The 22,656-nt window shown below is 44.4% G+C and overlaps 1 protein-coding gene across 3 annotated transcripts in view; it reads right to left on the bottom strand.

Moving 5' to 3' along the window:
* The window catches only part of CYFIP1 (cytoplasmic FMR1 interacting protein 1), a 133,564-nt gene that overhangs the window by 77,692 nt on the left and 33,216 nt on the right, over positions 1 to 22,656 (bottom strand). For 2 of the 3 annotated variants that reach the window (XM_047863282.1, XM_047863279.1), the window contains exons 2-9: positions 8,775 to 8,897; positions 8,610 to 8,699; positions 6,924 to 7,001; positions 6,570 to 6,671; positions 5,507 to 5,688; positions 2,281 to 2,377; positions 2,041 to 2,169; positions 385 to 489 (exon numbers count right to left, since the gene is read on the bottom strand). In XM_047863282.1, the coding sequence (XP_047719238.1) occupies positions 385 to 489; positions 2,041 to 2,169; positions 2,281 to 2,377; positions 5,507 to 5,688; positions 6,570 to 6,671; positions 6,924 to 7,001; positions 8,610 to 8,699; positions 8,775 to 8,891 (900 nt within the window). In that variant the 5' untranslated portion in view covers positions 8,892 to 8,897. Of the gene's footprint in view, positions 1 to 384; positions 490 to 2,040; positions 2,170 to 2,280; positions 2,378 to 5,506; positions 5,689 to 6,569; positions 6,672 to 6,923; positions 7,002 to 8,609; positions 8,700 to 8,774; positions 8,898 to 19,192; positions 19,318 to 22,656 lie in introns of those variants that run through there. The other variant, XM_047863281.1, reaches the window with a different exon arrangement.

The raw sequence follows: 22,656 nt of genomic DNA on the forward strand, positions 1-22,656 counted from the left end.
GTGCACTAAATCAAAGGAGCACTGTTCGTACCAGCCAAAACTCATGTCCATCACAGCAGAATGGATAAATAAGTTGAGGTATAATAATAAAATGGGCTGTGATACCACAATGAAAACCTAAGGACTACAGCTTCAGGATCTCACAGAGATGAATCTAATAAGTGAGTGAAAGCAGCTAGATACAAAAGAGTACACCTGGCATGATGCCCTTTATACAAGGTTCAAACCCAGACAAAACTGCTGCCTTTGCAGATGGGAGCCAGTGATTTCCCCCCGCCCCACTGCCCACACCCATGTTTCCAAATATGGGGCACAGAGGTTTAACTCCCAAAATTAAGTGTATACACTTGATAAGAAAGGCTTATCTAAAAAAATGTAACTCACCTTGAAATACTTATCAATTTTGGATAAGTTTATTCTTTTCTTGGCATCAAGTTTATAGATGTTGCTGACACTCCCATCCATCAAGTATAGACCAAATCCCATGACCTGAAAATCACAAAATGGCACATAAAACTCAGACCTAAAAGTTTAATTACCCATAAAAACTTCTAATGCTACAGTTCATATATTTGAAGTGGGAGTTCATTCTTCTTTCAAAAAACACTTTTAGGGGTACCTGGGTGGCTTAGTCGGTTGGCATCCAACTTTGGCTCAGGTCATGATCTCGCGGTTTCATGGGTTTGAGCCCCATGTCGGGCTCTGTGCTGACAGCTCAGAGCCTCGAGCCTGCTTCAGATTCTGTAACTCCCTTTCTCTCTGCCCCTCCCCTGCTCATGCTCTGTCTGTCTCTCTCTCAAAAATAAATAAACATTAAAAAAAAAATTCAAAAAGCACTTTTAAAAGCTCCTCATAGGGGCGCCTGGGTGGCGCAGTCGGTTAATCGTCCGACTTCAGCCAGGTCACGATCTCGCAGTCCGTGAGTTCGAGCCCCGCGTCGGGCTCTGGGCAGATGGCTCAGAGCCTGGAGCCTGTTTCCGAGTCTGTGTCTCCCTCTCTCTCTGCCCCTCGCCCATTCATGCTCTGTCTCTCTCTGTCCCAAAAATAAATAAACGTTGAAAAAAAAAAAAGTTTAAATGCCTTAAAAAAAAAAAAAAAAAAAAAAAAAAAAAAAAAAAAAAAAAAAAAAAAATAAAAGCTCCTCATAAATAGCTATCCCTTCATAAGAAGCTCTTCTTTTATCTGTGTCATTTCTTGTGTGTATTTTACTGTCCTCTCCAGGCACAAACACCCACCTCCCATTAAGCCCAATGAAATACTAAGTATGTATTTCCATAAGTATCCATGGCCAGGGACTCCCACCCCAGATGGCACAAACAGAGTATTTCCACTGTCATAAAGTGCTCCACTAGAGAGGGCACCAACTCGCCCATGCTCTCCTGTGGGGAAGAGATCTTGGGGCTGGGCCCACTCTTATAGGGAAGGGTTTGTGCTGACAGGACACTCAGCACAGTGTTCTTCAGGGCCATCCTTCCCAAAGGTGGAAAGCAGAGCAAATGCAATGGCAGAACTGACTTCTCCTCATCCCAGTAAGAAATGTCACTGAAAACACTCCCCAATTTAAAACTGAGTAATAAAGAAAAGTATGGTAAAAGGCCATGCTCTTGACCAAGAAAAATCTACTACAATCATGGAGACACAGTAGTGTTAATTCTTAGGAATCACATCCTTACCAAGTAGAATCTGATGATAACTTTGCTACAAGAAGCTAATGCTGACAGAAGCCCTTGACCAGGACTCCTCAGTCATGAGCACGTTCTCCAGGGGTAGGCATGTCATATACCTGACAATGGGATCAAGCCTGGGACACATTCAAAGGAATGTGTCTGGAGAGCCTATAGTGCAGGCTGTGAGCAGGGTGGAGGGTGCTGTGTACACAAACACACGTACGTGTATACACACACACACACACACACACACACGGTAAGCGTGAGAATAAGAAAAGGTTGGCAAGAGCATCACAGTAAAAGCACAGCCTCTTCTTGAGAGCAAGGCTGTCTCTCTGCACAGTTATGTGAGCAGTCATGCCCATACACGTACTTTGAGAAGCATGTGTTTCTCACTGGGTGTCAGGTACATCCTATTCTCGTAGTAATCCACACACAGATTCACAATATCAGCGAGGAGCTCTTCGTAGCCAGAAATCACTTCAAGCTGCTGCTGTAAAGACTGAAACACAAAGTGGGAAATCCATGCCATTTACTGCTCCTAGCTCCCTGGCCCTCAGACCCCAGCAGTGCATGCCATCAGCCAAAGTGGGGAGGGTGGGGGAAGCCTTACTTGGGTGATCTTATTGTGGTTGGCCAGGAACATGGACAGATTCTGTGATTCCTGGATGGACTGTGGGTCCGCCATTTTACGTAAAAACTGAGCAGCCCTTTGAAAGCAAAAAAAAAAAAAAAAAAAAAGTCATATAACCAACGGACTTAATGATTAAAAAAAAAAAAAAGCATAGAAAATCAGGATTACTTTATCTGGCTACAGTTATCTGTGATAATGTAGGTCTTAGAAGCAAGTTATAATTTCAGCCTCCTCAAACTTCTCTACCCTGGACTCCAGGTCACTCTTCTGCCAACCTGGACAGCTCACGACCTCACTGTCCAACAGCTAATGGACTTTTTCAGAGACGTGGCAGCACCAACCACAGGCCTTCCTGGGGATTTCCTGCACACTGGCCTCTCCCTTGGGCTACCTGTTCCTAAGTCTGAGAAAGACTGCCTCCCCCTCTGTGACTCCCAGAGTATGGTAATGAAGATGGCCGGCACTGTCCATGTTCTCCACCAAGAATCCTCTAGGCCACCATGTCTCCCACACGTCAGGGACCACACACAGTTCTGGTGCCAAAGGTCAGAGACAGAATCCTGGTTCCACCACCAAAACACTGCTCAATCTTGGATTGACCTCCTGAACTCTCCTGAACCTCAATTATCACATCTATAACAAACAACTGTCCACCTGACCTACCCACAGAGAAAATGTGAGGAGAGAGGAAACAGCATACACAGAATTACCTGTACACTTAGGTCCAATAAGACTGGAAGGCACACACTGAGTCTCTGAGTCTTGCAAAGCAGCATAAAGCAGTGAATGTGAGCATTCTGCACATCTAGGGCTGTCCCCCAAAAAGTTTAGCATAAACTGGCCACCTAAGGGCATGTCTGTGCAACCTAAAAACTTTGGGGTTTTACTGAAAAAATTCCCATGGTAAAGGCTGATAACCTATCCCAACAGTCATTTCCTCCATACCTCCTTAGGAATAAATCCTGAATTTCCATGTTACAGCAATGTGCTTCATCTTCACATGACCAATGGTTGAGCAATGAGATATAATGAAAAGCACTGCAAAGTACTTGGAAGTATATGGATAATAAACAGTATGATCCCTTCTATGCTACTGTCTCCCTGTTGACTGGAATGCAGACATGATAGCTGGAGCTCAAGCAACCATCTTGGACCGTGAGACAACACATGAAGATGGCAGAGCAGCAGGACAGCAGGAGCCCTGGTATGAGCACTGTGGAATCCCCTCATCAGTTGCAGATCACCTACTTTGGGACTTTTCAGATGAGAGAGAAATGAGAGATAATCTGCAATCTTGTTTAAGCCACTATTATTTCTCTGGGTTTTAAAAAATTATATAGTTAGGGACACCTGGGTGGCTCAGTTGGTTGAGCGTCTGACTTCGGTTCAGGTCATGATCTTGCACTCTGTGAGTTCGAGCCCCGCGTCGGGCTCTGTGCTGACAGCTCAGAGCCTGGAGCCTGTTTCCGATTCTGTGTCTCCCTCCCTCTCTCTGCCCCTCCCCCACTCATGCTCTGTCTCTCTCTCTCTCTCTCTCTCTGTCAAAAATAAACATTAAAAACTAAAAAATAAATAAATAAATTATATAGTTAAACCTAATATGAACCCTGATATGATAGCACTTTTTTGGAGCACCTGGGTGGCTTAGTCGATTAAGAGTTCGACTCTTGATTTTGGCTGAGGTCATGATTTCACAGTTCATGAGACTGAGTCCCCAATCGGGCTATGTGCTGAGAGATGCCCCCTCTCCCGCACACACACAGGCACATGCTGTCTCACTCTCTCAAAATAAATAAACTTAAAATCAAAGATGCTGTTTGCTATTTTCCTCAAGCCTCACCATATAGGTTATCCTGGCATTTATACTCAGAAGCATTTGTACTGTTAGCTATTTCCAGGTGCAAATAAAAAGTGTGAGTGTAAGTGTGTGAGGGCTGGGGAGAAATGGGGGTTACTATCTGGGAAGATGATAAGGGATCCCAAACAGAGGTCAAAGGAAGAAGCCAATGGCAGCTGGGGGGTGCCCCAGGCCCACTCTGTGCTCAGGAGAGCTTGGGTGGCTCCTAGAGGGGGTGCGGACTGCCTGCAAGCACATCAAACAAGGTCAACTCCAGACTTTCCTATTCAAGCAAGGTTAATAGGTCAACTCCAAGGATTCTCTAGTTCTGGAGATCCAGGCTTCTGTATAGAGCTAATTCTAGGTGATGAATGCCTACACTTAACTTCACATGGACCAAGCTTAAAACCCTAGATGATCCAGCTTAACTCCTACTGCTGCCTCAATCTTAGATCTGTTTAGCACTATATCCCATGTTGATTTTATTTTAAAGACCCGACAACGGTTGTGTGATTTCAGATACAACACAACTAAAGCCTATTCCAATGCAAAATAAAATCTCATCAAATTTAATTTCACAGCAAAGATTCTTTGTCTAGCAGAAGAAACAGTAGTCAGCATCTCATTCCAGCCAACCATGCCTTCAACAGTACCAAGCACAGACTTTCTAAAGAAAGTTTATTAGAAGACAGCTCGCTTTGCTCTAAACAAACACCCTTCTTCCTCTTCCTGCCATCAACTGCTCCCTCACAGTATTCCATGGCACACCCACCTTTTCCAATTCTCTTCTCCAGAAGTTCTCCACATTCTCCCTGGAGGAGAGCTGGTTTTGGGGACCTGGAAGCTCAGTGTGACCCCAAGACAGTCCACAGGCCAGCTCTGCCCACTGCTGTGATGGTGTGTACCTTCCCAAAATGTACAACCAGGAAGTGAGGTGCTGTTCATCAAGATGCTTATGGAGCCAAAAGCCTTACAGTGACCCTAACCCTCTGTAACAGGGATTGATCTTGTGCACATCTTCCTTCTCACATGTGCTGAACACCCAGAGGTCATCAACAAACATTTGAGGATGACCAGGGTGTCCATATTCCGCTCTAGCTTCATAAAACCACAATGTACACATACTCTATGAGAAGACACCTCACTCAATACATCGCCACACACATAATCCGCCAGCTACCCCTGCATCTTATACGTAGGAGTGTGTATTCAAATAGTCCTGAGCCTGCCAAACAACCAAACAGTTGTGGTTATTTCAGCACATATGGGATGTGCACCTACTAGGTGCAGAGCATGTGGCTAATCAAGAACCACTCTGCCTGCCTAAGCACTCTCTGCAAGGTCCTAGGGCACAAGGTCAAAGCTCACCTCTTATATGCCGAGTGGTCATTCTTCACACTGCACTTCATGTTCTTTAACTCATCCAGCACAGCAAACATGTTGATGAACTTTCCCAGCGTGATCAAATAGGCTTCAGAAACAAAATCCTTCCTTCTCTCCGCGTGGCACAGGCGCCTCACCTCCCCACAGAAACGCTCAATGGCATTTCTCTGAAAAGAGGAAGGGAGGGCAAAAAAACTGCTGTCACTGATGGGCCAACTCCATGCCCACCTTCAAGCACAGTCACTGTTACTCTTTGATGAAATACCCACCCAAATGAGTGGACATTTACAGCTCAGGTAATGAGACTTGTTTCTATAAAGTAATTTCCACATGCCTTTGCTCTGTGATAATCACCATTAATTTTCCACTTTACCAACTATCCCTAAAATAAAAGAATTTTGTTGATTATTCAAGCAAAGTTACTGAGGAAATGCTCCAATAGAATGTCTACAAACAGATGTTTTCACTTTCAGAGGTGAAAATGGGGGCAGGGAAATTTTTCCTCTTAATAACCTTTAAGATAAAACAAAAATTCATCTCCTAATAAGTTCTATCTTCTCCTTTTGCTGAAGGAATCTATAATAAAAACCTTCATACAATTCCAAAGTATATCCTTAAAAAGCCAGCAAGTCCCCTCCCTGTGGCTACTCCACCCAACCAATGGGCCAAAGGAGCCAAGGCAGGCCAAGGACCACTAAGTGGACAGTCAGCAGAGGCTGAGAGAAAAACATCTGAAAAACCAGATGAATCAAAAGTACAAACTGGCAGAAAGACAAACATATTTGGAACTGACAGAAAGCAGTCTTCATGAAGGAAATATTCATTCACTCTTAAAGAAATAAGAGAAGTGAAACACAAAAGACGTATTTATTCTGGAAGGGCCAATAAAGCTGTAGACTGACAAAGGTCTGGTGCCCTTTTGTCTCAGAGGCCATGATGGCTGCTTTAATTCACATACACTTTGTTTAGTAAGTCATGGTGATGGGTGAGAGTGGGCCAGATTCCTACTCCTCTGCATTAAACCCCTAGGATTATTTTACCGTTTTACCTGGAAGTACATAAAATTCATCAGTTTTGTGACTTCAGGCTCAAGGACCTCTACGGTTTTCTCGTAAATTTCCACTCTATTAGGCTGCTCGTTACATTTCACCTAGGAATAAACAAGTATGATATAGAGGCTTCAAATTAGCTAGATAGGAGAGCAGGCAGTCCCAGCAGGCTGTGGGGTAGGGTGCAGGAGGGGGAAAGTACTGGTGGGATAGAGGCAGGGCTGGTGGCATGGGGGTGTGGTCTGGCTGAGATGAGGGAACCATAAGGGTAGGAGTGAGGTCTGTGGTAGGGGCGTGGCCAGCAGGGATGGAATCACGGGAATGACAGCGTGGCCTGGCTGGGATGGCTTCACCTGTGGGATGGCCCGAGAGCAGCTCCTCCAGGTGTATAGCATGACCGCATACTCTTGGCCCTCCTCCAGCATTTCATTCTGCAAGGGTACAAAGAGCAAATCAAAGACAAGTAGGAAAATGATCATAAAAAAGGAAATGCCATGTTGCTAAAACCCAGATACTTCATAGTATCCTCTCACTTTGAGAATAGACAAGTACGAGGACCTGCACGCCACAAGACAGCTGCTAAGAGGCTGGTGACGTTCAGTGCAGTAGTGTGGCCACAATGACCGCCCAAACATTCTCACGGCTTCTGTTGGCTGGAGAGGAGCCAGCACAGCCCAAGGCACCTGCCACAGCCACTATTCCTCAGCTCCATTCAACCCTAAACAACCTGCTGCCAGTGCAGACCTGAAGTAGCACAGATGCGCACAGGGTCTTCAAGGCTCTTAAGACTGAGGCAGCTCTGCCATCCCCAGTGCAGGGGAGGAAAAGCTGTATTTCTGCAACACTTAAAATCCAGAGAGAGTATCCATGCAAAGAGGACTGCCATCATTTTTAAACTGCTTTAGTGTCTACTCCTTTCACATTGTTTCCTTTGATAAAAATGGTAAGAAAGAAGTTCAGAGATGTTCTAAAAACATCAACTACAATTTCATCATATTCTTAAGATGCTTTAAAATGTTTACAACCTTGAATCCAGTAACTTCACTTCTACAAATCTACCAATGGGAATAATGATGGATTTGGAAGGATATTCATCACTGCATTTTCTATTACAAAGAAAAAAAGGGAAACTAAGTAAACATGCAAAAGTAATTCAACTGTGGACATTTACAAAATGAACTATACAGTTATGAAAAATCACCTTATCTGGCACATTTAAAAATTTTTTTTTCAACGTTTATTTATTTTTGGGACAGAGAGAGACAGAGCATGAACGGGGGAGGGGCAGAGAGAGAGGGAGACACAGAATCGGAAACAGGCTCCAGGCTCTGAGCCATCAGCCCAGAGCCCGACGCGGGGCTCGAACTCACGGACCGCGAGATTGTGACCTGGCTGAAGTCGGACGCTTAACCGACTGCGCCACCCAGGCGCCCTTATCTGGCACATTTTAAAGACAAGTGAAAAGTTCATGAAATCATTAAAATACATAATAACACTGCAATTCATTCATGCAATCAAAGTCATATCTTACTGTATAACTGTGTTCGTGAATACAAGTGTAAATAAAAAGGAGACGGGGTGCCTGGGTGGCTCGGTTAAGCATCTGACTCTTGATTTCAGTTCAGGTAGTGATCTCACAGTTCACGAGTTCGAGCCCCACACTGGGCTCTGCACTGACAGTGCAGAGCCTGGTTGGGATTCTCTCTCTCTCTGCCCCTTCCCCAACTGTGCACTCTCTTTCTCAAAATCAATAAATAAACATTAAAAAAATAATAAAAATATAAAGAGGAGAGAGAATGGTACTCCCTCAAAATGCTGACAAAGGTTTTCTCTGGGCTATAAATGCTAAATTTTCAGAAAGAATATGTATTATGTTTATAATAAACACAAAGGTCTTTTTAAAAACATAAGGCATTTTCATCCACTTTCTTCTTTTTTTCCTTACCACAGATCATATCAGGATAATACCAAAAAGGCGTACATTTGTCAGTACAGGTACTATTCCCCCAAGGAAAACAAAGACATACAGAAGGAATTACCATGCTAGAATGGACAGTTGCTTGTTCAATGTATCTTGCAATCCCAGTGACAAATGCATTTCTGTCTTCAAAATTAGTGTTGAAATTTGGCTGAAAGGAAGAGAAAAACCATCATGTGGAGGTCAGTGTTGCAGACAATGCACCCCACTTCCACTCGGCACACACCTGGTACAGCAGTGAGGATGGTGGGGGCTCAATGCAGGGCTGCTGGTCAGGCAAAGGCAGCTCTTCCAGGAGATCCACATTGGACAGTGCATCCTCCAGTGTCACCTGGGCTGCCATCCTGGCCTAGAACAAAACACAGAGCCACCTGTACTGTGAGGAAGGGTAGTAATACTCTGACAACCATTCCAAGGTGTGGCAATCAGACCCCCTTCCCCTGACCCCTCACTTGAGGGAACTGGGGGTGGATGAGGTGTCAGGACCAATCCCCCAGAGTCTGGTGTCTCTTCTAGGGCTTGCTGGCAATGGAGGCATGATGTAGCCTCTTCTAGCTTCCAGGAGTGTCATAGAGCAGGGCACATGCTTCCTGTCACCCTTTCCACCTTAAGGCCATCGTCTCTAGAGGGCTCCCAGAGGGGCTCTTACAGGGCCAGAGTAGGGAATATCATCTTCAACACCATGTCTGCCCTCAAGAAAGCCAGCACATCCTCTAAGGGGGCAACAGTGCTTCCCAGCATGCAGACCTTCCCAGGTGGGTCCTCTAAGCAACGTTACACACTAAGGATGAAAATGGAAAAGGCCAGAGCCCTTTCTCCATGGTCAGCCTGTAGAGGCTAAGCTGAGGGCCAAGGGCCAACATGAAACAGGGAGGTGTTAGCAAAGGACTGAGAGCATAAACTCGAAGGCTAGTACAGAGAAGCACAGAAATGAAGGTGGATGTCATCTAACACATCTGTGCCAGCTCCAGGAGAGGAGACCGCACACTCCAGCCTGCTTCCAGCTGAATGCTGGTCTGAACCTGGATAGGCCACAGGGAGTATAAGCAGTTGCAACCCTAGATGTGACACACCAAGCAGCTCTGATCCCAGATAGGACATGTGGGGCAGCTCTGACCCCAGATGGGACACATGAGGCAGCTACATGTATTGTGAGAAGGAAACACCAGCAGACAGGCTGGATGAGAACACTCAACGGAAGAAGCTCCTCCCAACACTAGGCCCCAGAGAAAGTGTGGGTATAGAAGTACATGGTAGGGCAAGTTACCAAACCCCCAAGCTGCTGGCTTAAGAACCAAAAAAGGAACCCAAAGGTACTGGACAGCCCCAGGGACAATGTGGAGAGGAAGAATCTCAGAAGAGCAAGCCCATAAAGTTGCTCATGAACTTTGGGCCCATGCCCAAGAGACAAATGCATGGATCTGATCCTCTCACACCCCAATCCCTGAGACCACAGAAAACTCCCAGATGGCCAGAGGCAGCACTCATAGGACAGATCCAAATGGCACCGGAGGGGCTCTGAGAACAGAACTGACACTGAATCACACGCCAGAGAAAGCAGGTCAAAACCACACCCTAAATTGAACCAGGTTGTTTGACTCTAAAATAAAAAGTCAGCATTGGCCTAGGACTTAAGACCCAGAGTCTCATTTCATAATATACAAAACGTCCAGTTGCAGTCCAAACGACTCAGCACACAAAGAACCAGAAATGTCTTAATTCTTATAGGAAAAGATGACTAACATACCAACAATGAAATAATACAGATATTACAATCATGCATCAGAGTTTAAAGCAACTACTAAAAAAATGCTCTAACAATGACAACACTTCCAAACTGAAAGAAAAAATCGAATGTCAGAGGAAAAAAAAAACCTTTATATAAAGAACTAAAGAAAATCCTTAAACTTTTAGAACTAAAAATACTGTGTGAAAAATTTTAAAGCCCCTACATGAGCTCAAGAGCAAAACAAAGATTCGGTGAACAATAGAAATTATCTAATCTGAACAACTGAAAAAAGGTTGGGAAAAAAGTGAAAATCCTCAGGGGAACTCTGGGATGAGAAAAGTGGTCTAACATTTGTGTTATGAGTGCAAGGAGTGCTGAAAGTGGGTAAAAAAATAGCTGAAAACAATGACTGAAAACTTCCCACATTTGGCAGAACACTCATATGAATTCAAGAAGCTTAATAGATCCCAAACAGGATAAACCTAAAGAAATCCTTACTGGACAGATCATAATCAAACTGTTATAAACTAAAGCAAAGGAAAAAAAAAGATATCTTGAATGAATAAGTCATGGGAATACAAGGCACAACATAATGAATACAATGGTATTGTAACAGGGCTGTATCAGGATAGATGGTAGTTGCACTTGTGGTGAACACAGCATAATGTATAAACTTGTCAAATCACTATGTTGTATGCCTGAAACTAATGTGACATATTGGGTGTCAACTATATTTAAAAAAAAAATTAACTGATGAAAATAATGTATCTTTAAAACAGAGAAAAAAATGCATTACCTACAGAACAACAATTTGAATGCCTGTTGATTTCTCCTCAGAAACCAAGGAGGCCTTAGGAAGTAGAATGACACTTTTTAAAGTCTGGAAGAAAAGAACTGTCAACACAGATTCCTGTATCAAGTGAAATAGTCTTCAAGAATGAAGGTGAAGGGGTGCCTGGGTGGCTCAGTCGGTTTAGTGTCAAACTTCGGCTCAAGTCATGATCTCACTGTGAGTTCAAGCCCCGCAACAGACTTGCTGTTGTCAATGCACAGCCTGCTTTAGATCCTCTGTCCCCCTCACTCTCTGCTCCTCCCCTGCTCATGCTCATGCGCTCTCTCTCAAAAATAAAATACACACTGGAAAAAATTAAAAACAAAAAAGAATGAAGGTGAAATAACATTCTCAGATAAAGGAAAAGTAAGAGGATTCATAGACAACAGGCTAATCAAAGTTCTTTAGATAAAAGGGAAGTGATACCAGAAGGAAACCTGGGACACATAGAACAAAGCAAAAGCGATCCAGAGGTTAAACTGAACAAGAGAATAGACTGTTTCTTCTGGAGCTCTTTAAAAGATATTTTGTGGTTGAAAGTAAGAAATTAAAGCACTAATAGGATTTCGGTGACTATAAACATAATATATAAGAGAACTATGACATAAGGGGGGGAAGGGAAAGGTGTAAGATTTCTACAATCCATTTGAAGTAGTGAAATATTGATTCCCAGTAAACTGAAATGTTAAGCGTGTGCTTTACAATCCCTAGAACAACCAATAAAAAAGTTATGAAAAGTAACATAACTTATAAAAAGATCATATATAATGAATTAATATGGAATACTAAAAATGTTCAGATAACCAATAGAAGGCAGGAAAAGGAAGCAGAGCAATGGAAAAAATAGGGATCCTCTTTCTGCTATTTGAGGACACAATGAGAAGCTGGGGATTGCAACCTGGAAAAGGGTCCTCTGATTCTGTGACCAATTCCAAAGCATGGGTTTTTTTCCCCCTACACCACCAACCAATTCTTAGACACCAGCTGGGTGTCCTATGATTCAATTCTGACACTATCTAGCTGCAGATAGCATCAGATCCCACAGGTTAAGAACTCAATCCTACAAGACTGCCCCCTGTGCCACTTCAGACCCCAATCAAAAGTCCAGGTTGTCACTTGTGCTTCTGACAGAAATCAGAGATTCCCAAAACCCCCTTCCTGGGTTCAATTAATTTGCCAGAATGGCACACAGAACTGAGCAAAGTATTTTATTTACTAGATTACCAGTTTATTATGAAGGATATAACTCTGGAACAACCAGATGGAAGAGAGGCATAGGGCAAGTTATGGAAAAGGGTGCTGAACTTCTATGCCCTCTCTGAGTGCTCCATACTCTTCCCAAATGTTCACATATTTCATTAATCCAGAAATTCTCAGAATCCTGTCCTTGTGGGCTTCCTTACATAGGCATGACTGATTAAATAACTGGCTATTGGCAAAGGATTCAACCTCCAAGGTCAGGGAGGTGGGATTAAAAGTTCCAACCCCCCCAATCCTGGCAAATGGCTCCCATTTTTAAGGAGTTTTCCAAAAGTTACCTCATTAACATAAACTCAGATGTGGTTGAAAGGGGTTTGTTGGGGCGCCTGGGTGGCTCAGTCGGTTGAGCGGCCGACTTCCGCTCAGGTCGTGATCTCACGGTCCGTGAGTTCGAGCCCCGCGTCAGACTCTGTGCTGACAGCTCAGAGCCTGGAGCCTGTTTCAGATTCTGTATCTCCCTCTCTCTGACCTTCCCCCATTCATGCTCTGTCCCTCTCTGTCTCAAAAATAAATAAACGTTAAAAAAATTTTTTTTGAAAGGGGTTTGTTAATGAATATCAAGACACCTTTATATTCTTTTCCACTTAGGGAACTACAAGGATTTTAGGAGCTCTCTGTCAGAAACACATGAAGACCAAATATATATATATATATATATATATATATATATATATATATTTCTTTTTTAAATTCATGTTGAGAGAGAGAGTGCACATGAGCATGAGCAGGGGAGGGGCAGAAAGAGGGAGACATAAAATCCCAAGCACTGTCAGGGCAGAGCTCAATGTAGGGCTCGAACCCATGAACTGTGAGATCATAACCTGAACCAAAGTCAAAGCCAGGTGCTTAACTGATTGAGCTACCCAGGTGTCCCCAAATACGTATTTCTTATTAAAAATCAGATCCTTACCAGACAAGACCATGCTGGGACCCTGAAACCCTGATCTTAGACTTTTAAGCCTCTAGAACTGTGAGAAATAAATTTCTATTGTTTATAAGCCACACATATATACACACAAAAATATGTAAGTGTATGTGGGTGGGAATATAAAAAGTATGAAATAATAAAATGGTAGACCTATATCCAAACATACCAATAATTACATTGATCACAAACAGTCTAAACACCCTAAAGACCAGAGACTGTCAGGATGAAAAACATCCTGACTCAACTATATGCCAGCTACAAGAAGCTCACCTCAAATATAATGACATAAGTTGAAAGTAAAAGAGGAAAAGATAAACCATGCAAGCACCAGTCCCAAGGAAGCTGGAATGGCTATGTGAGAGGTAAACTTCAGAGCAAGGAAATTCCCAGGGCTCAAGAGGTGCACTGCGTGACGACAGAAGGTCATTCACCAAGGAGACAGAACAATGCTCAATGTGGATGCATCTAAGGAGAGAGCTTCAAACAACAAGCCAACACCAACAGGACTGAAAGGAGAAGTAAATACACAAATGCACTGACAGCAACAATTCTGTCCTTGACAGAAAATCAGCCAGAACACAGAGGAACTGAATACTAGGACCTACTGGGACTAATTAGCATTTACACAAAAGCCCCTTCAACAACATATCTATTCTGCATGTTTCTAACCATAAATTTAAAATGTAGCAGATAATTTTTCAAAATATCTGGTCCTTTGTAAACAAGGAAGATGGCCTTTTAACTTCCATCATCAACTTCCTTCTATCATCATGACTTCCTCTTCTGCGTACTTATGAAAGAAGAAGTCCAGGATAGCAAAGCACCAAGTAGTGAAGGCTGGTTCTCGCACTGGCCACTGCCCTAAAGAGCCAGAGTAGGGAGTCCCAGTAACATCTTCCAAGGCACCATGTCTCCTATGGATCCAGCCCTGAGTCCTGCTTTTGGCCCTTTGCATGACCCAAGCCCAATCTGTGCCAGGAGAGGCTTGGGGGCTCCTGTAGTGCCTCCATGCTCCCATGCCACCTGTGCAATTGGTCAGTGAGAAAACAGGTCAGGCTAACTACCCTGGGACAGCCATACTGCCCATGTGACCAGTCATCTTGGCCTTCTGCCCAGCGCCCACAGGACCCTTCTTCCTCCTCCACCTCTGCCCAAGAGAGCCCAAGACCACCTTTGATGGGAGAAGAGGTGGTACAAGAGGGCTGCAGACAGACTCAGTGACACACTTAGGTCACATTCAAGGAAAAACATAAATGCTCTATTCAAATCACTATTAAAGAATACTTTTCTCATATAAACACAGCAATATTTGTATGGTGCACACACACCTCTATTCAGCCTTAATGAGGAGGGAAATTCTCACACATTCTACAAGATGGATGAACCTTGAGGACTTCATACTGAGTGAAATAAACCAGCCACAAAAGGACAAAGAATGTGTGATTATACTTATGTTAGGTACCTAGAGTAGTCAAAGTCATAGAGAGAAAGTAGAACAATGGTTGTCAGGGGTTGGAAGGAGGTGGGAATGGGGAGTTAGTGTTTAATAGGTATAAGAGTTCCCATCTGGGAAGATGGGAAAAGTTCTGGAAAGGTTGGTGGTGGTGACTGCACAATAGTGTGAATGCACTCAATGCCACTGACTATACACTTAAAAATGGTCAAAATGGTAAATTTGATGTTACAACAACAACAACAAAAATCAGGAGCAAAAAAAAAAAAGGCAATATTTACCATACATAAATCAGAAAATATGGAAAAGAGAAAAAAGTCCATAATGCCTCCATCCCCCACAGAAAGAAGAGAATATGATACAAGCTGTTTTGTAAGCTGCTTCTTTCTTCCAACTTCCATAAAAATGTTCAAAATAAAAATTTTCAAACTATTGAACATTTTCCCACAGCACCCATTTAGCTTTGTGTGGACCATTGGCCAAGGCCCTTTTGTGCCTCACTACTGTTCTTTCCTATTTGTCACATTTTCATCTTTTTCACAGCCATAAACACCCCTCAACAAACACTCTGCCATGAATACACATACAGCTGCCATGAATACACATACACAATCCCAGGGCCCCAGAAACATTCCCACGTCTCTCCATCCTGTGCATCTTCCACAAATGTGTATCTGCATGGCCTCTGCCTCAACCACATTAAGGAAACTTGGAATAGTCAGTTTTGGGTCCAAGTCTCCAAAGTCTCTGTCCTGATTTATTCTTTGACACCTCACAGTTCCACCTCCAAGATTTCTTTTACTATTATTTTTTTTAACGTTTGTTTATTTTTGAGAGAGAGAGACAGAGCATAAGCAGGGCAGGGAAAGAAAGAAAGGAAGACACAGAATCCCAAGCAGGCTCCAGGCTCTGAGCTATCAGCACAGAGCCCGATGCAGGGCTCGAACCCACAACCTGCAGGATCACGACCTGAGCCAAAGTCAGAGGCTTAACCGACTGAGCCACCCCCAAGATTTCTTTTAAATCTATTTACTTTTCTCCATCTCTAACTGCCACCAACAAATCCTGTGCTCATTATGGGCATCACACCACTCTAGAAATGAAGTCCATGCTCTCTGTAACCACTCTAGCTGCCCCAAGCCACAGGAATTTGCCTCTTCCTGCCTCATTCCCTCAGGTCCATGCTACTGCCCATGTTACTGTCAGCCCCCATAAAGCCTGGGTATCCCAAGGACAAGTGTGCGTCATCTGCTTGGCTACCACAAGGCCTGTGGGACAGAGCACTGGAAGGAGTGATAAGACTTTGTAACCAGCTTCCACAATGCCAATGCCCAAAAGCATAATGAAAAGGACATATGTGGAACAGTGCTCAAACCCAACAGTGCTGCCTGGTGGGAGTTTACAGTTTAATAACTCAATCCCATTTCTGTCTCCACCAGTTCAGCTCACATACAGCTTCATGTACAGAGATGCACACCAGCTGGGGCTTGGTCACAGCAGGGTGGCCTGTGACCACAAGCACCGAGGGAAAATCACATGGGAACACAAGACAGAAGGTGGCCGTCCACAAGCCTAGGAGAGAGACCTTGGAAGACACCTTGATCTCAAACTTTCAGCCTCTAGAACTGTAAGACAATATATTTCTGTTCCTTAAACCACCTGGTCTGCGGTATTTGTTGTAGCAGCCTAAGAAAACTAACACAGAGCTAGAATGAGTTGAGCAGAATTGCCCAGACAGGGTCCCTATGCCCTTACACCAACTGGCTGTTAAAATCCGCCATGCGCTGCTGTTTTTTGATCATGAAATAATACATGCTCAATGCAGAAAAAGCAGATGGCTGGGAATAAAAACAAGCTTGAGCATGACCCTGGTATGTGGACCACATGCTTGTGAGCTTGAGCTGGAGGAACAGGGCAGAGGAAGGAAGGCTGTGCTGTGACACACTATAACACTCCCAGCCCAGCTAGGCTACTTCCTCCTTCTATGCCCCAAGTTCCTTGCCCTTGAGTGAGGCACTCCCAGGATGCAGGTCACCTCAGGTGGTTGTCAAACAACTGCAGGTTGCTCAAGGCCAGGAGCAGACTCATGCCAAATGAAGGCTCAGGTCTGTGCAGGGCAGGGTCTTCAAAATCCTGCTGGCATCTGCCTCCATAAGAGGTATCTAAATGCAGACTCCCCTCTCCCGCTGTGATACAGACCATACTGGCATGCATAAATCCCCTCACACAGGGCCAGCAGCCTGGACAACGCTGCCAGTGCAGCTCCTGAACAGAGGGAACTAGGGGCACCTCTTCCTTTCATCTCCCACTTGGACTTAGAGCCCAAGGATGATGTCCCATGCATCTCAGGTGGCCATCACAGGTGGGTATCAGAGGACCCTAGGCAGAGGTCAAGCAATCACAAGTAGTCAGAAGGCTGGAGTTCCCAGCACTGGGCAGGAGTTCCTCACAGCTGCCCACTAGAAGGGCAGTACCCACCTGACATGCTGAAGGCCCACGGCTTCTGACCTTCTTCTTTCTCCTTCACCTGGCAATGTTTGGCCCTCAGGCTCAGATTTATCCTGACATCCTCTCAATAAGTTGTCCTCTCACCCACCCTCAAGGTGGGGCCATCACACTCTGACAGATGAGCAGAGCAAGGCTCAGAGGCCCCACAGAGCAGGGACAGAGCTACCCACCCCAGCACCAGGCACTGTGTCCACTTGGGTAAAGGCCAGAGGCAAACAGAGAAGTCAATAAAATGAGTTTCACAAGGGTGAGTGTTGTGTGTTAGAAAGCAGCTTAGGCCTGAGGGGCAAGAGAGAAGCAAGCAAGAGCCAAAACCCCCAAAAGAGCTGCCCAGGGGCAGGTGGGAAGCATGGGAACAGGGGACAGAGCCACAGTAAGCAGCCAAGCGAAAAGGCAAGATTTCTATAAAGTGTAATAGTTACCACACTCTTTTGAAGCAAAGAACAGTGAATAAGAGAACATTTTGTAAAAATAAATATGACTTAATAGTCTTCCCTGTTTCTGGGTAGCATGGGGGTAGGTGGGAGGGAAGAAAGGGAAGCCCCCGTCTGCTGGCAGTTCCATTAAAAGGTAACAATACACAATGAGTCCTTATACAACTCAATGGTCTTCGAAAAAAAGAATACTTAGGAAAAAAAAAAAAAGAATACTTAGGCTGCAAAGAATTCACAAAAATTAAAGCAGTGAGACTGATTTTCAACTGGCAGCTGGTGCCAAGAGATAAAAACAAAGAAAAAAAAGTGGTGTGTGTGTGTGTGTGTGTGTGTGTGTGTGACACGTACCAGTATGAGTGTGTCTGCAATAAGCCAGTATCCCTAGGAAATGGGATACTGTCAGGAAAGGTGTGGCAGAGACAAAACAAAACAAAGGTGTAAGATAAGACCGTTGCCTTCAGACATGGACATGGCAGGTGAAGCAAAAGGACTGGCAGGTGGCTGGGGGCTGCTGACAAGGGGTGCCTAAGAGGATCCACAGTCCAGACATCCCTGCCAAGGTCCCCTGAGAGCACAGCATGGAGGCATCTCTTCCTGAAGGGTCCAGCCCCGGTTCAGACCCCCAACAGCACCTCAGGGTGACCACAGGGCTCCTGGGGCAGTATTACAGAGCTGACTTGAAGTCTCCACACGAGGCCTCCTCTGAGCCTGGACAACTTCAGTCTGCACTGCCTGCTGGGGCCAGCCCAGGCCAGCCCAGAGCAGGACTCAGGCCAGGGAGGCGGCGGGGGGTGGGGGGGTGGGGGGGGCCTTATGTTTTAGCAGATTAGAGGATAAACTTCTGTCACCACAGAGATGTATTTCTGTTTTATCACCATTCCTCTAACACTGTTCTAGAAACAGAAAATATCTGAAAACACTTTTGGGTGAAATCATTTGCATGTATTTGGAGGAAGGACAGTCATCTACCAGTGTAAAAGAATAAAAATGAAGAGCAAGAGAAAATAAATGCCAATAAAGGTTGAACCTAGGGACGATGGACATCAGCTTAAGGTGGCTTCTTTAGAAGGCTGGTTTAAAACACTAAGAGAGGGGCGCCTGGGTGGCGCAGTCGGTTGAGCGTCCGACTTCAGCCAGGTCACGATCTCGCGGTCCGTGAGTTCGAGCCCCGCGTCAGGCTCTGGGCTGATGGCTTGGAGCCTGGAGCCTGTTTCCAATTCTGTGTCTCCCTCTCTCTCTGCCCCTCCCCCGTTCATGCTCTGTCTCTCTCTGTCCCCAAAATAAATAAAAATGTTGAAAAAAAAAAAAAAACACTAAGAGAGACAGCTCAAAACATAAACAGTAAGCAAACTGGTTCTGGTTACTTCTGTTCCTACTACAGCCTCTAAATTTAAATCTTTAGTAAATCAAACACTTAACTCCAGTAGGTCTCACATACTCACAAAGGAACTCAACAAATAACTTCACAGATCTGTAACTTTTATTAAGGTAAGGTCTTACCTAGATAAATTACTGTCCACCACAAAAATATAAATGAAAGTAGAGGTGTCTGTCTGGGTAGCTCAGTTGTTTAAGCATCCAACTTCAGTTCAGGTCATGATCTCATGGTTTGTGGGTTTGAGCCTGGAGCCTGCTTCAGTTTCTGTGTCTCCCTCTCTCTCTGCCCCTCCCCTGCTAGTGCTCTCTTTCTGTCTCTCTCTCAAAAATAAATAAACATTAAAAAAAAAAAGAAATGAAAGTAAAACCATTATGCTGGGGGAGGGGGTGCCTGGGTGGCTCAGATGGTTGAGCATCTGGCTCTTGATTTCAGCTCAGGTCATGATCTCACAGTTTGTGAGCTTGAGCCCTGAGTCAGGCTCCACACTGACAGTGTGGAGCCTGCTTAGGACTCTGTCTCTCTCCTTCTCTCTCTACCCTCTTCCGCTCTTGTTCTCTGTCAATTGCTCTCAAAATAAATAAATAAACTTTAGGGAAAAAAAACTATTGTTAGGTACATGCCTATTAATAAATAGTAAGCATCCAAGGGCCAGGAACCAGATTAGGTTGGGTTCTCACTGTCAGTAAGATAGGGTGGCAGCTAACCCAGCTCACAAAGAGGTCAAAAATTGACCTGAAGCTCTGGAAGGGTAGGCAGCAGTATGTACAGCAATAGCTAGCACCTGGATGCTCTAAGGAAGGAATGAGGCATGGGGACACCAATTCAGAGGCCAGAAGCTGGGGACCCAGGGGTATGTTGCAGGGGAGGCACTACCACCATGCACACATGGAGACAGAGTCTAGCACAGACTGAGATCCAGAGCCTCCCTCTGGGGACATCTGCAAGGAGTGTGGCCCACTGTCAGACAAGCCAAGTGAAGGTGTGTCCTATCCAAGAGCCAGCAAGTGTTAGCTCTACACAGGCACTGAGAGGACTAATCTTTGTTTAAAATAGAAACTGCCAAAGCAGCTCAACACCAAGGTTACAAAACATGGTGAAACCACAGGCAGGAAAATGCAGAACTGATCACTTTGGTGCCCACTCAAGAGTCCTGCTTGTGGCACCCACAGTGAGAGTGCCATGCACGTGTTGATTCCACCCTGAGTCAACATGACCACTAAGAGGAGTCTTCCCAGTATTTCTAAATTTTTATTTTACAAATTGAAAGTATTTTGCTTGCCAAACTCCACAGCATAACCAAAGAAGAAACTGAAATGATTCTGCTAACATATGAACACTGATTTTCTTCCTCTTCTATATGCAAATAAAGGTACTTCCCAGAAAAGTAGAAATGTCCAATATTTTTATGCAATCTGTTCACATGTAAAATAATAAATCATGTAAAGAAAAGAAGCCTACTTTACTGAACCTTGCCTTTCTCTCCCACATTTTAAAACAATGTGCCTTACTATAAATACTTTGGGTATTTACCCAAAGGATACAAAAATACTTAATTTGAAGGAATACATGCACCCCAGTGTTTACAGCAGCATTATCAACAATAGCCAAACTATAGAAAGAGCCCAAGTGTCCATTTACTCAGGCATCAAAAACAATGAAGCCTTGCCCTTTGCAACAGCTTATATGGAGCTAGAATTATGCTAAGCGAAATAAGTCAGAGAAAGAAAAATACCATGATTTCACTCAAATATGGAATTCAAGGAAAAAACACAAAGAAACACAGCAGTGTGGGGGAAGAGAGGCAAACCAGGAAATAGACTCAACTATAGAGAACAAACTCATGGTTGCCCAGCGGAGGTGGGTGGGGGGTGGCTGAAATAGGTGACACGATTAAGGAGGGCACTTGTGATGAGCACCCAAGTGTTGTATGTAAGTGTTGAATCACTAAAATTCTATACCTGAAACTAAATTTACACTATATGTTAACTGGCTTGAATTTAAATTAAAACTTTCAAAGATAAAAAATTAAAAATAAAACAATGGGTTTTTCTATATCACCAACTAGCATGGACTCTTATTTCTCCAGATTAAGGGCAGATACGGAAGGGCGGGGAAGGGGCTGCTGTGATCACCAAGCAAAAAGTTCATAATTAAAAACTAAACATCATTTTCTAGCCAAGCTTGAATGCTGAAGAAACTCAACTGTTTTAATGAACAAAAACTTCAAATTCCATTCTCAAATGCAGCACTAGTCTCTTTCACTATCACTTCAAAAGAACTGCTGCATCAACAGAGAAACAAAATCAAGTCTGCTTGAAAATCACAATAAGGTGAAGTCCTGAGATGGAGTCGGGTTGGGAATCTTGACTCTCTGGACCCCTCCCTCCAAGACACTGCTCTCCATCCCCCTGGGGGTCAGGTTGCCCCTAGGTGTGGTCTTCCCAAGACTGAGGTATCAGCCTCCTGAAAGGGTCCCTGCCCCCACTGCAGGTTTCCTGCTACTGCCCCACTGTCTGTCCAGCCCCTCCCTAACACGGAGCACTCCAAACCTGCACTCATGTCTGCCACCCTCCTTTTTAACTTCTTTTAACTGTGCAAAGCACAACTCTGATCATGTTACTTTCCTGCTTTACATTTGTACTGGCTACTGCTACCTATAGCTGTGGTTTTCAGACCATGTTCTGTGAGACCCTGGGGTACCCCATAATGGCAAGGGAAAGTAGCTCTGCTTTTAGCATTTAATATACTGGTATACTTCCTGAGATTTGTATGAAGAAACTACTCTGATGCTAAAATAATCAATAACAGGCAGAATGGGCCCAGTATTCCAGAGTAAAGTCTCAATCCCTGAGGTAAAGTTAAGGGCCCTCCCCACAGCCTGCAGCTGCCCTTCCTCAGCTCCCTAACACCCAGGCCCCGCCTGACATGCCTGTATGGTGCTCTCCCTCCCATGGCCCCCTGTGGGTCCCTTGGGGAAGTGGAAACACTAGAAACAGTCCTGCAGGGGCATCTGGGTGGCTCAGTTGGTTAAGCATCCAACTCTTGATTTCAGCTCAGGTCAGGTCATGATCCCATGGTTCATGAGGCTCAGGTCATGATCTCATCATTTATGAGTTTGAGCCCCACGTCAGGCTCCATGCCGACACTGAGGAGAGGATTCTCTATCTCCCTGTCTTTCTTTCTCTCCCCCAATCCCCTGCATGCACATATGCACGCTCTCTCGCTCTCTCTCTCCAAATAAATAAATACTTAAAAAAAGAAAGAAATGGCCCCCTAGCTGAATGCAAGGCACACAGGTAAGCACCACAGAACCTGATATACTGCCATCTGACAGACATTCAGATTAAGCAGGACTCTCCTTGCTGGGCTGGTTGTTTTCCTCCATGGTCTGGGATCCAGAGAGACAGCATGTTGTATTAATTACTAAATGTTTCTTCATGTTAATGTGGCAGTCCTTCATCTTTCACACAGAATCCAGTACATGTTTAAGAGACATCAAAGGAAGTCAAGAATACATCCAGGTGGGTAGTAGAATACACCCCATGGTGGCAGTCTCTGGTAAGTGTCTGGGTGTCAATCCATAAGA

Source organism: Prionailurus viverrinus, chromosome B3 (genome assembly GCF_022837055.1).
Source record: "Prionailurus viverrinus isolate Anna chromosome B3, UM_Priviv_1.0, whole genome shotgun sequence".
Taxonomy (NCBI): Eukaryota; Metazoa; Chordata; class Mammalia; order Carnivora; family Felidae; genus Prionailurus; species Prionailurus viverrinus.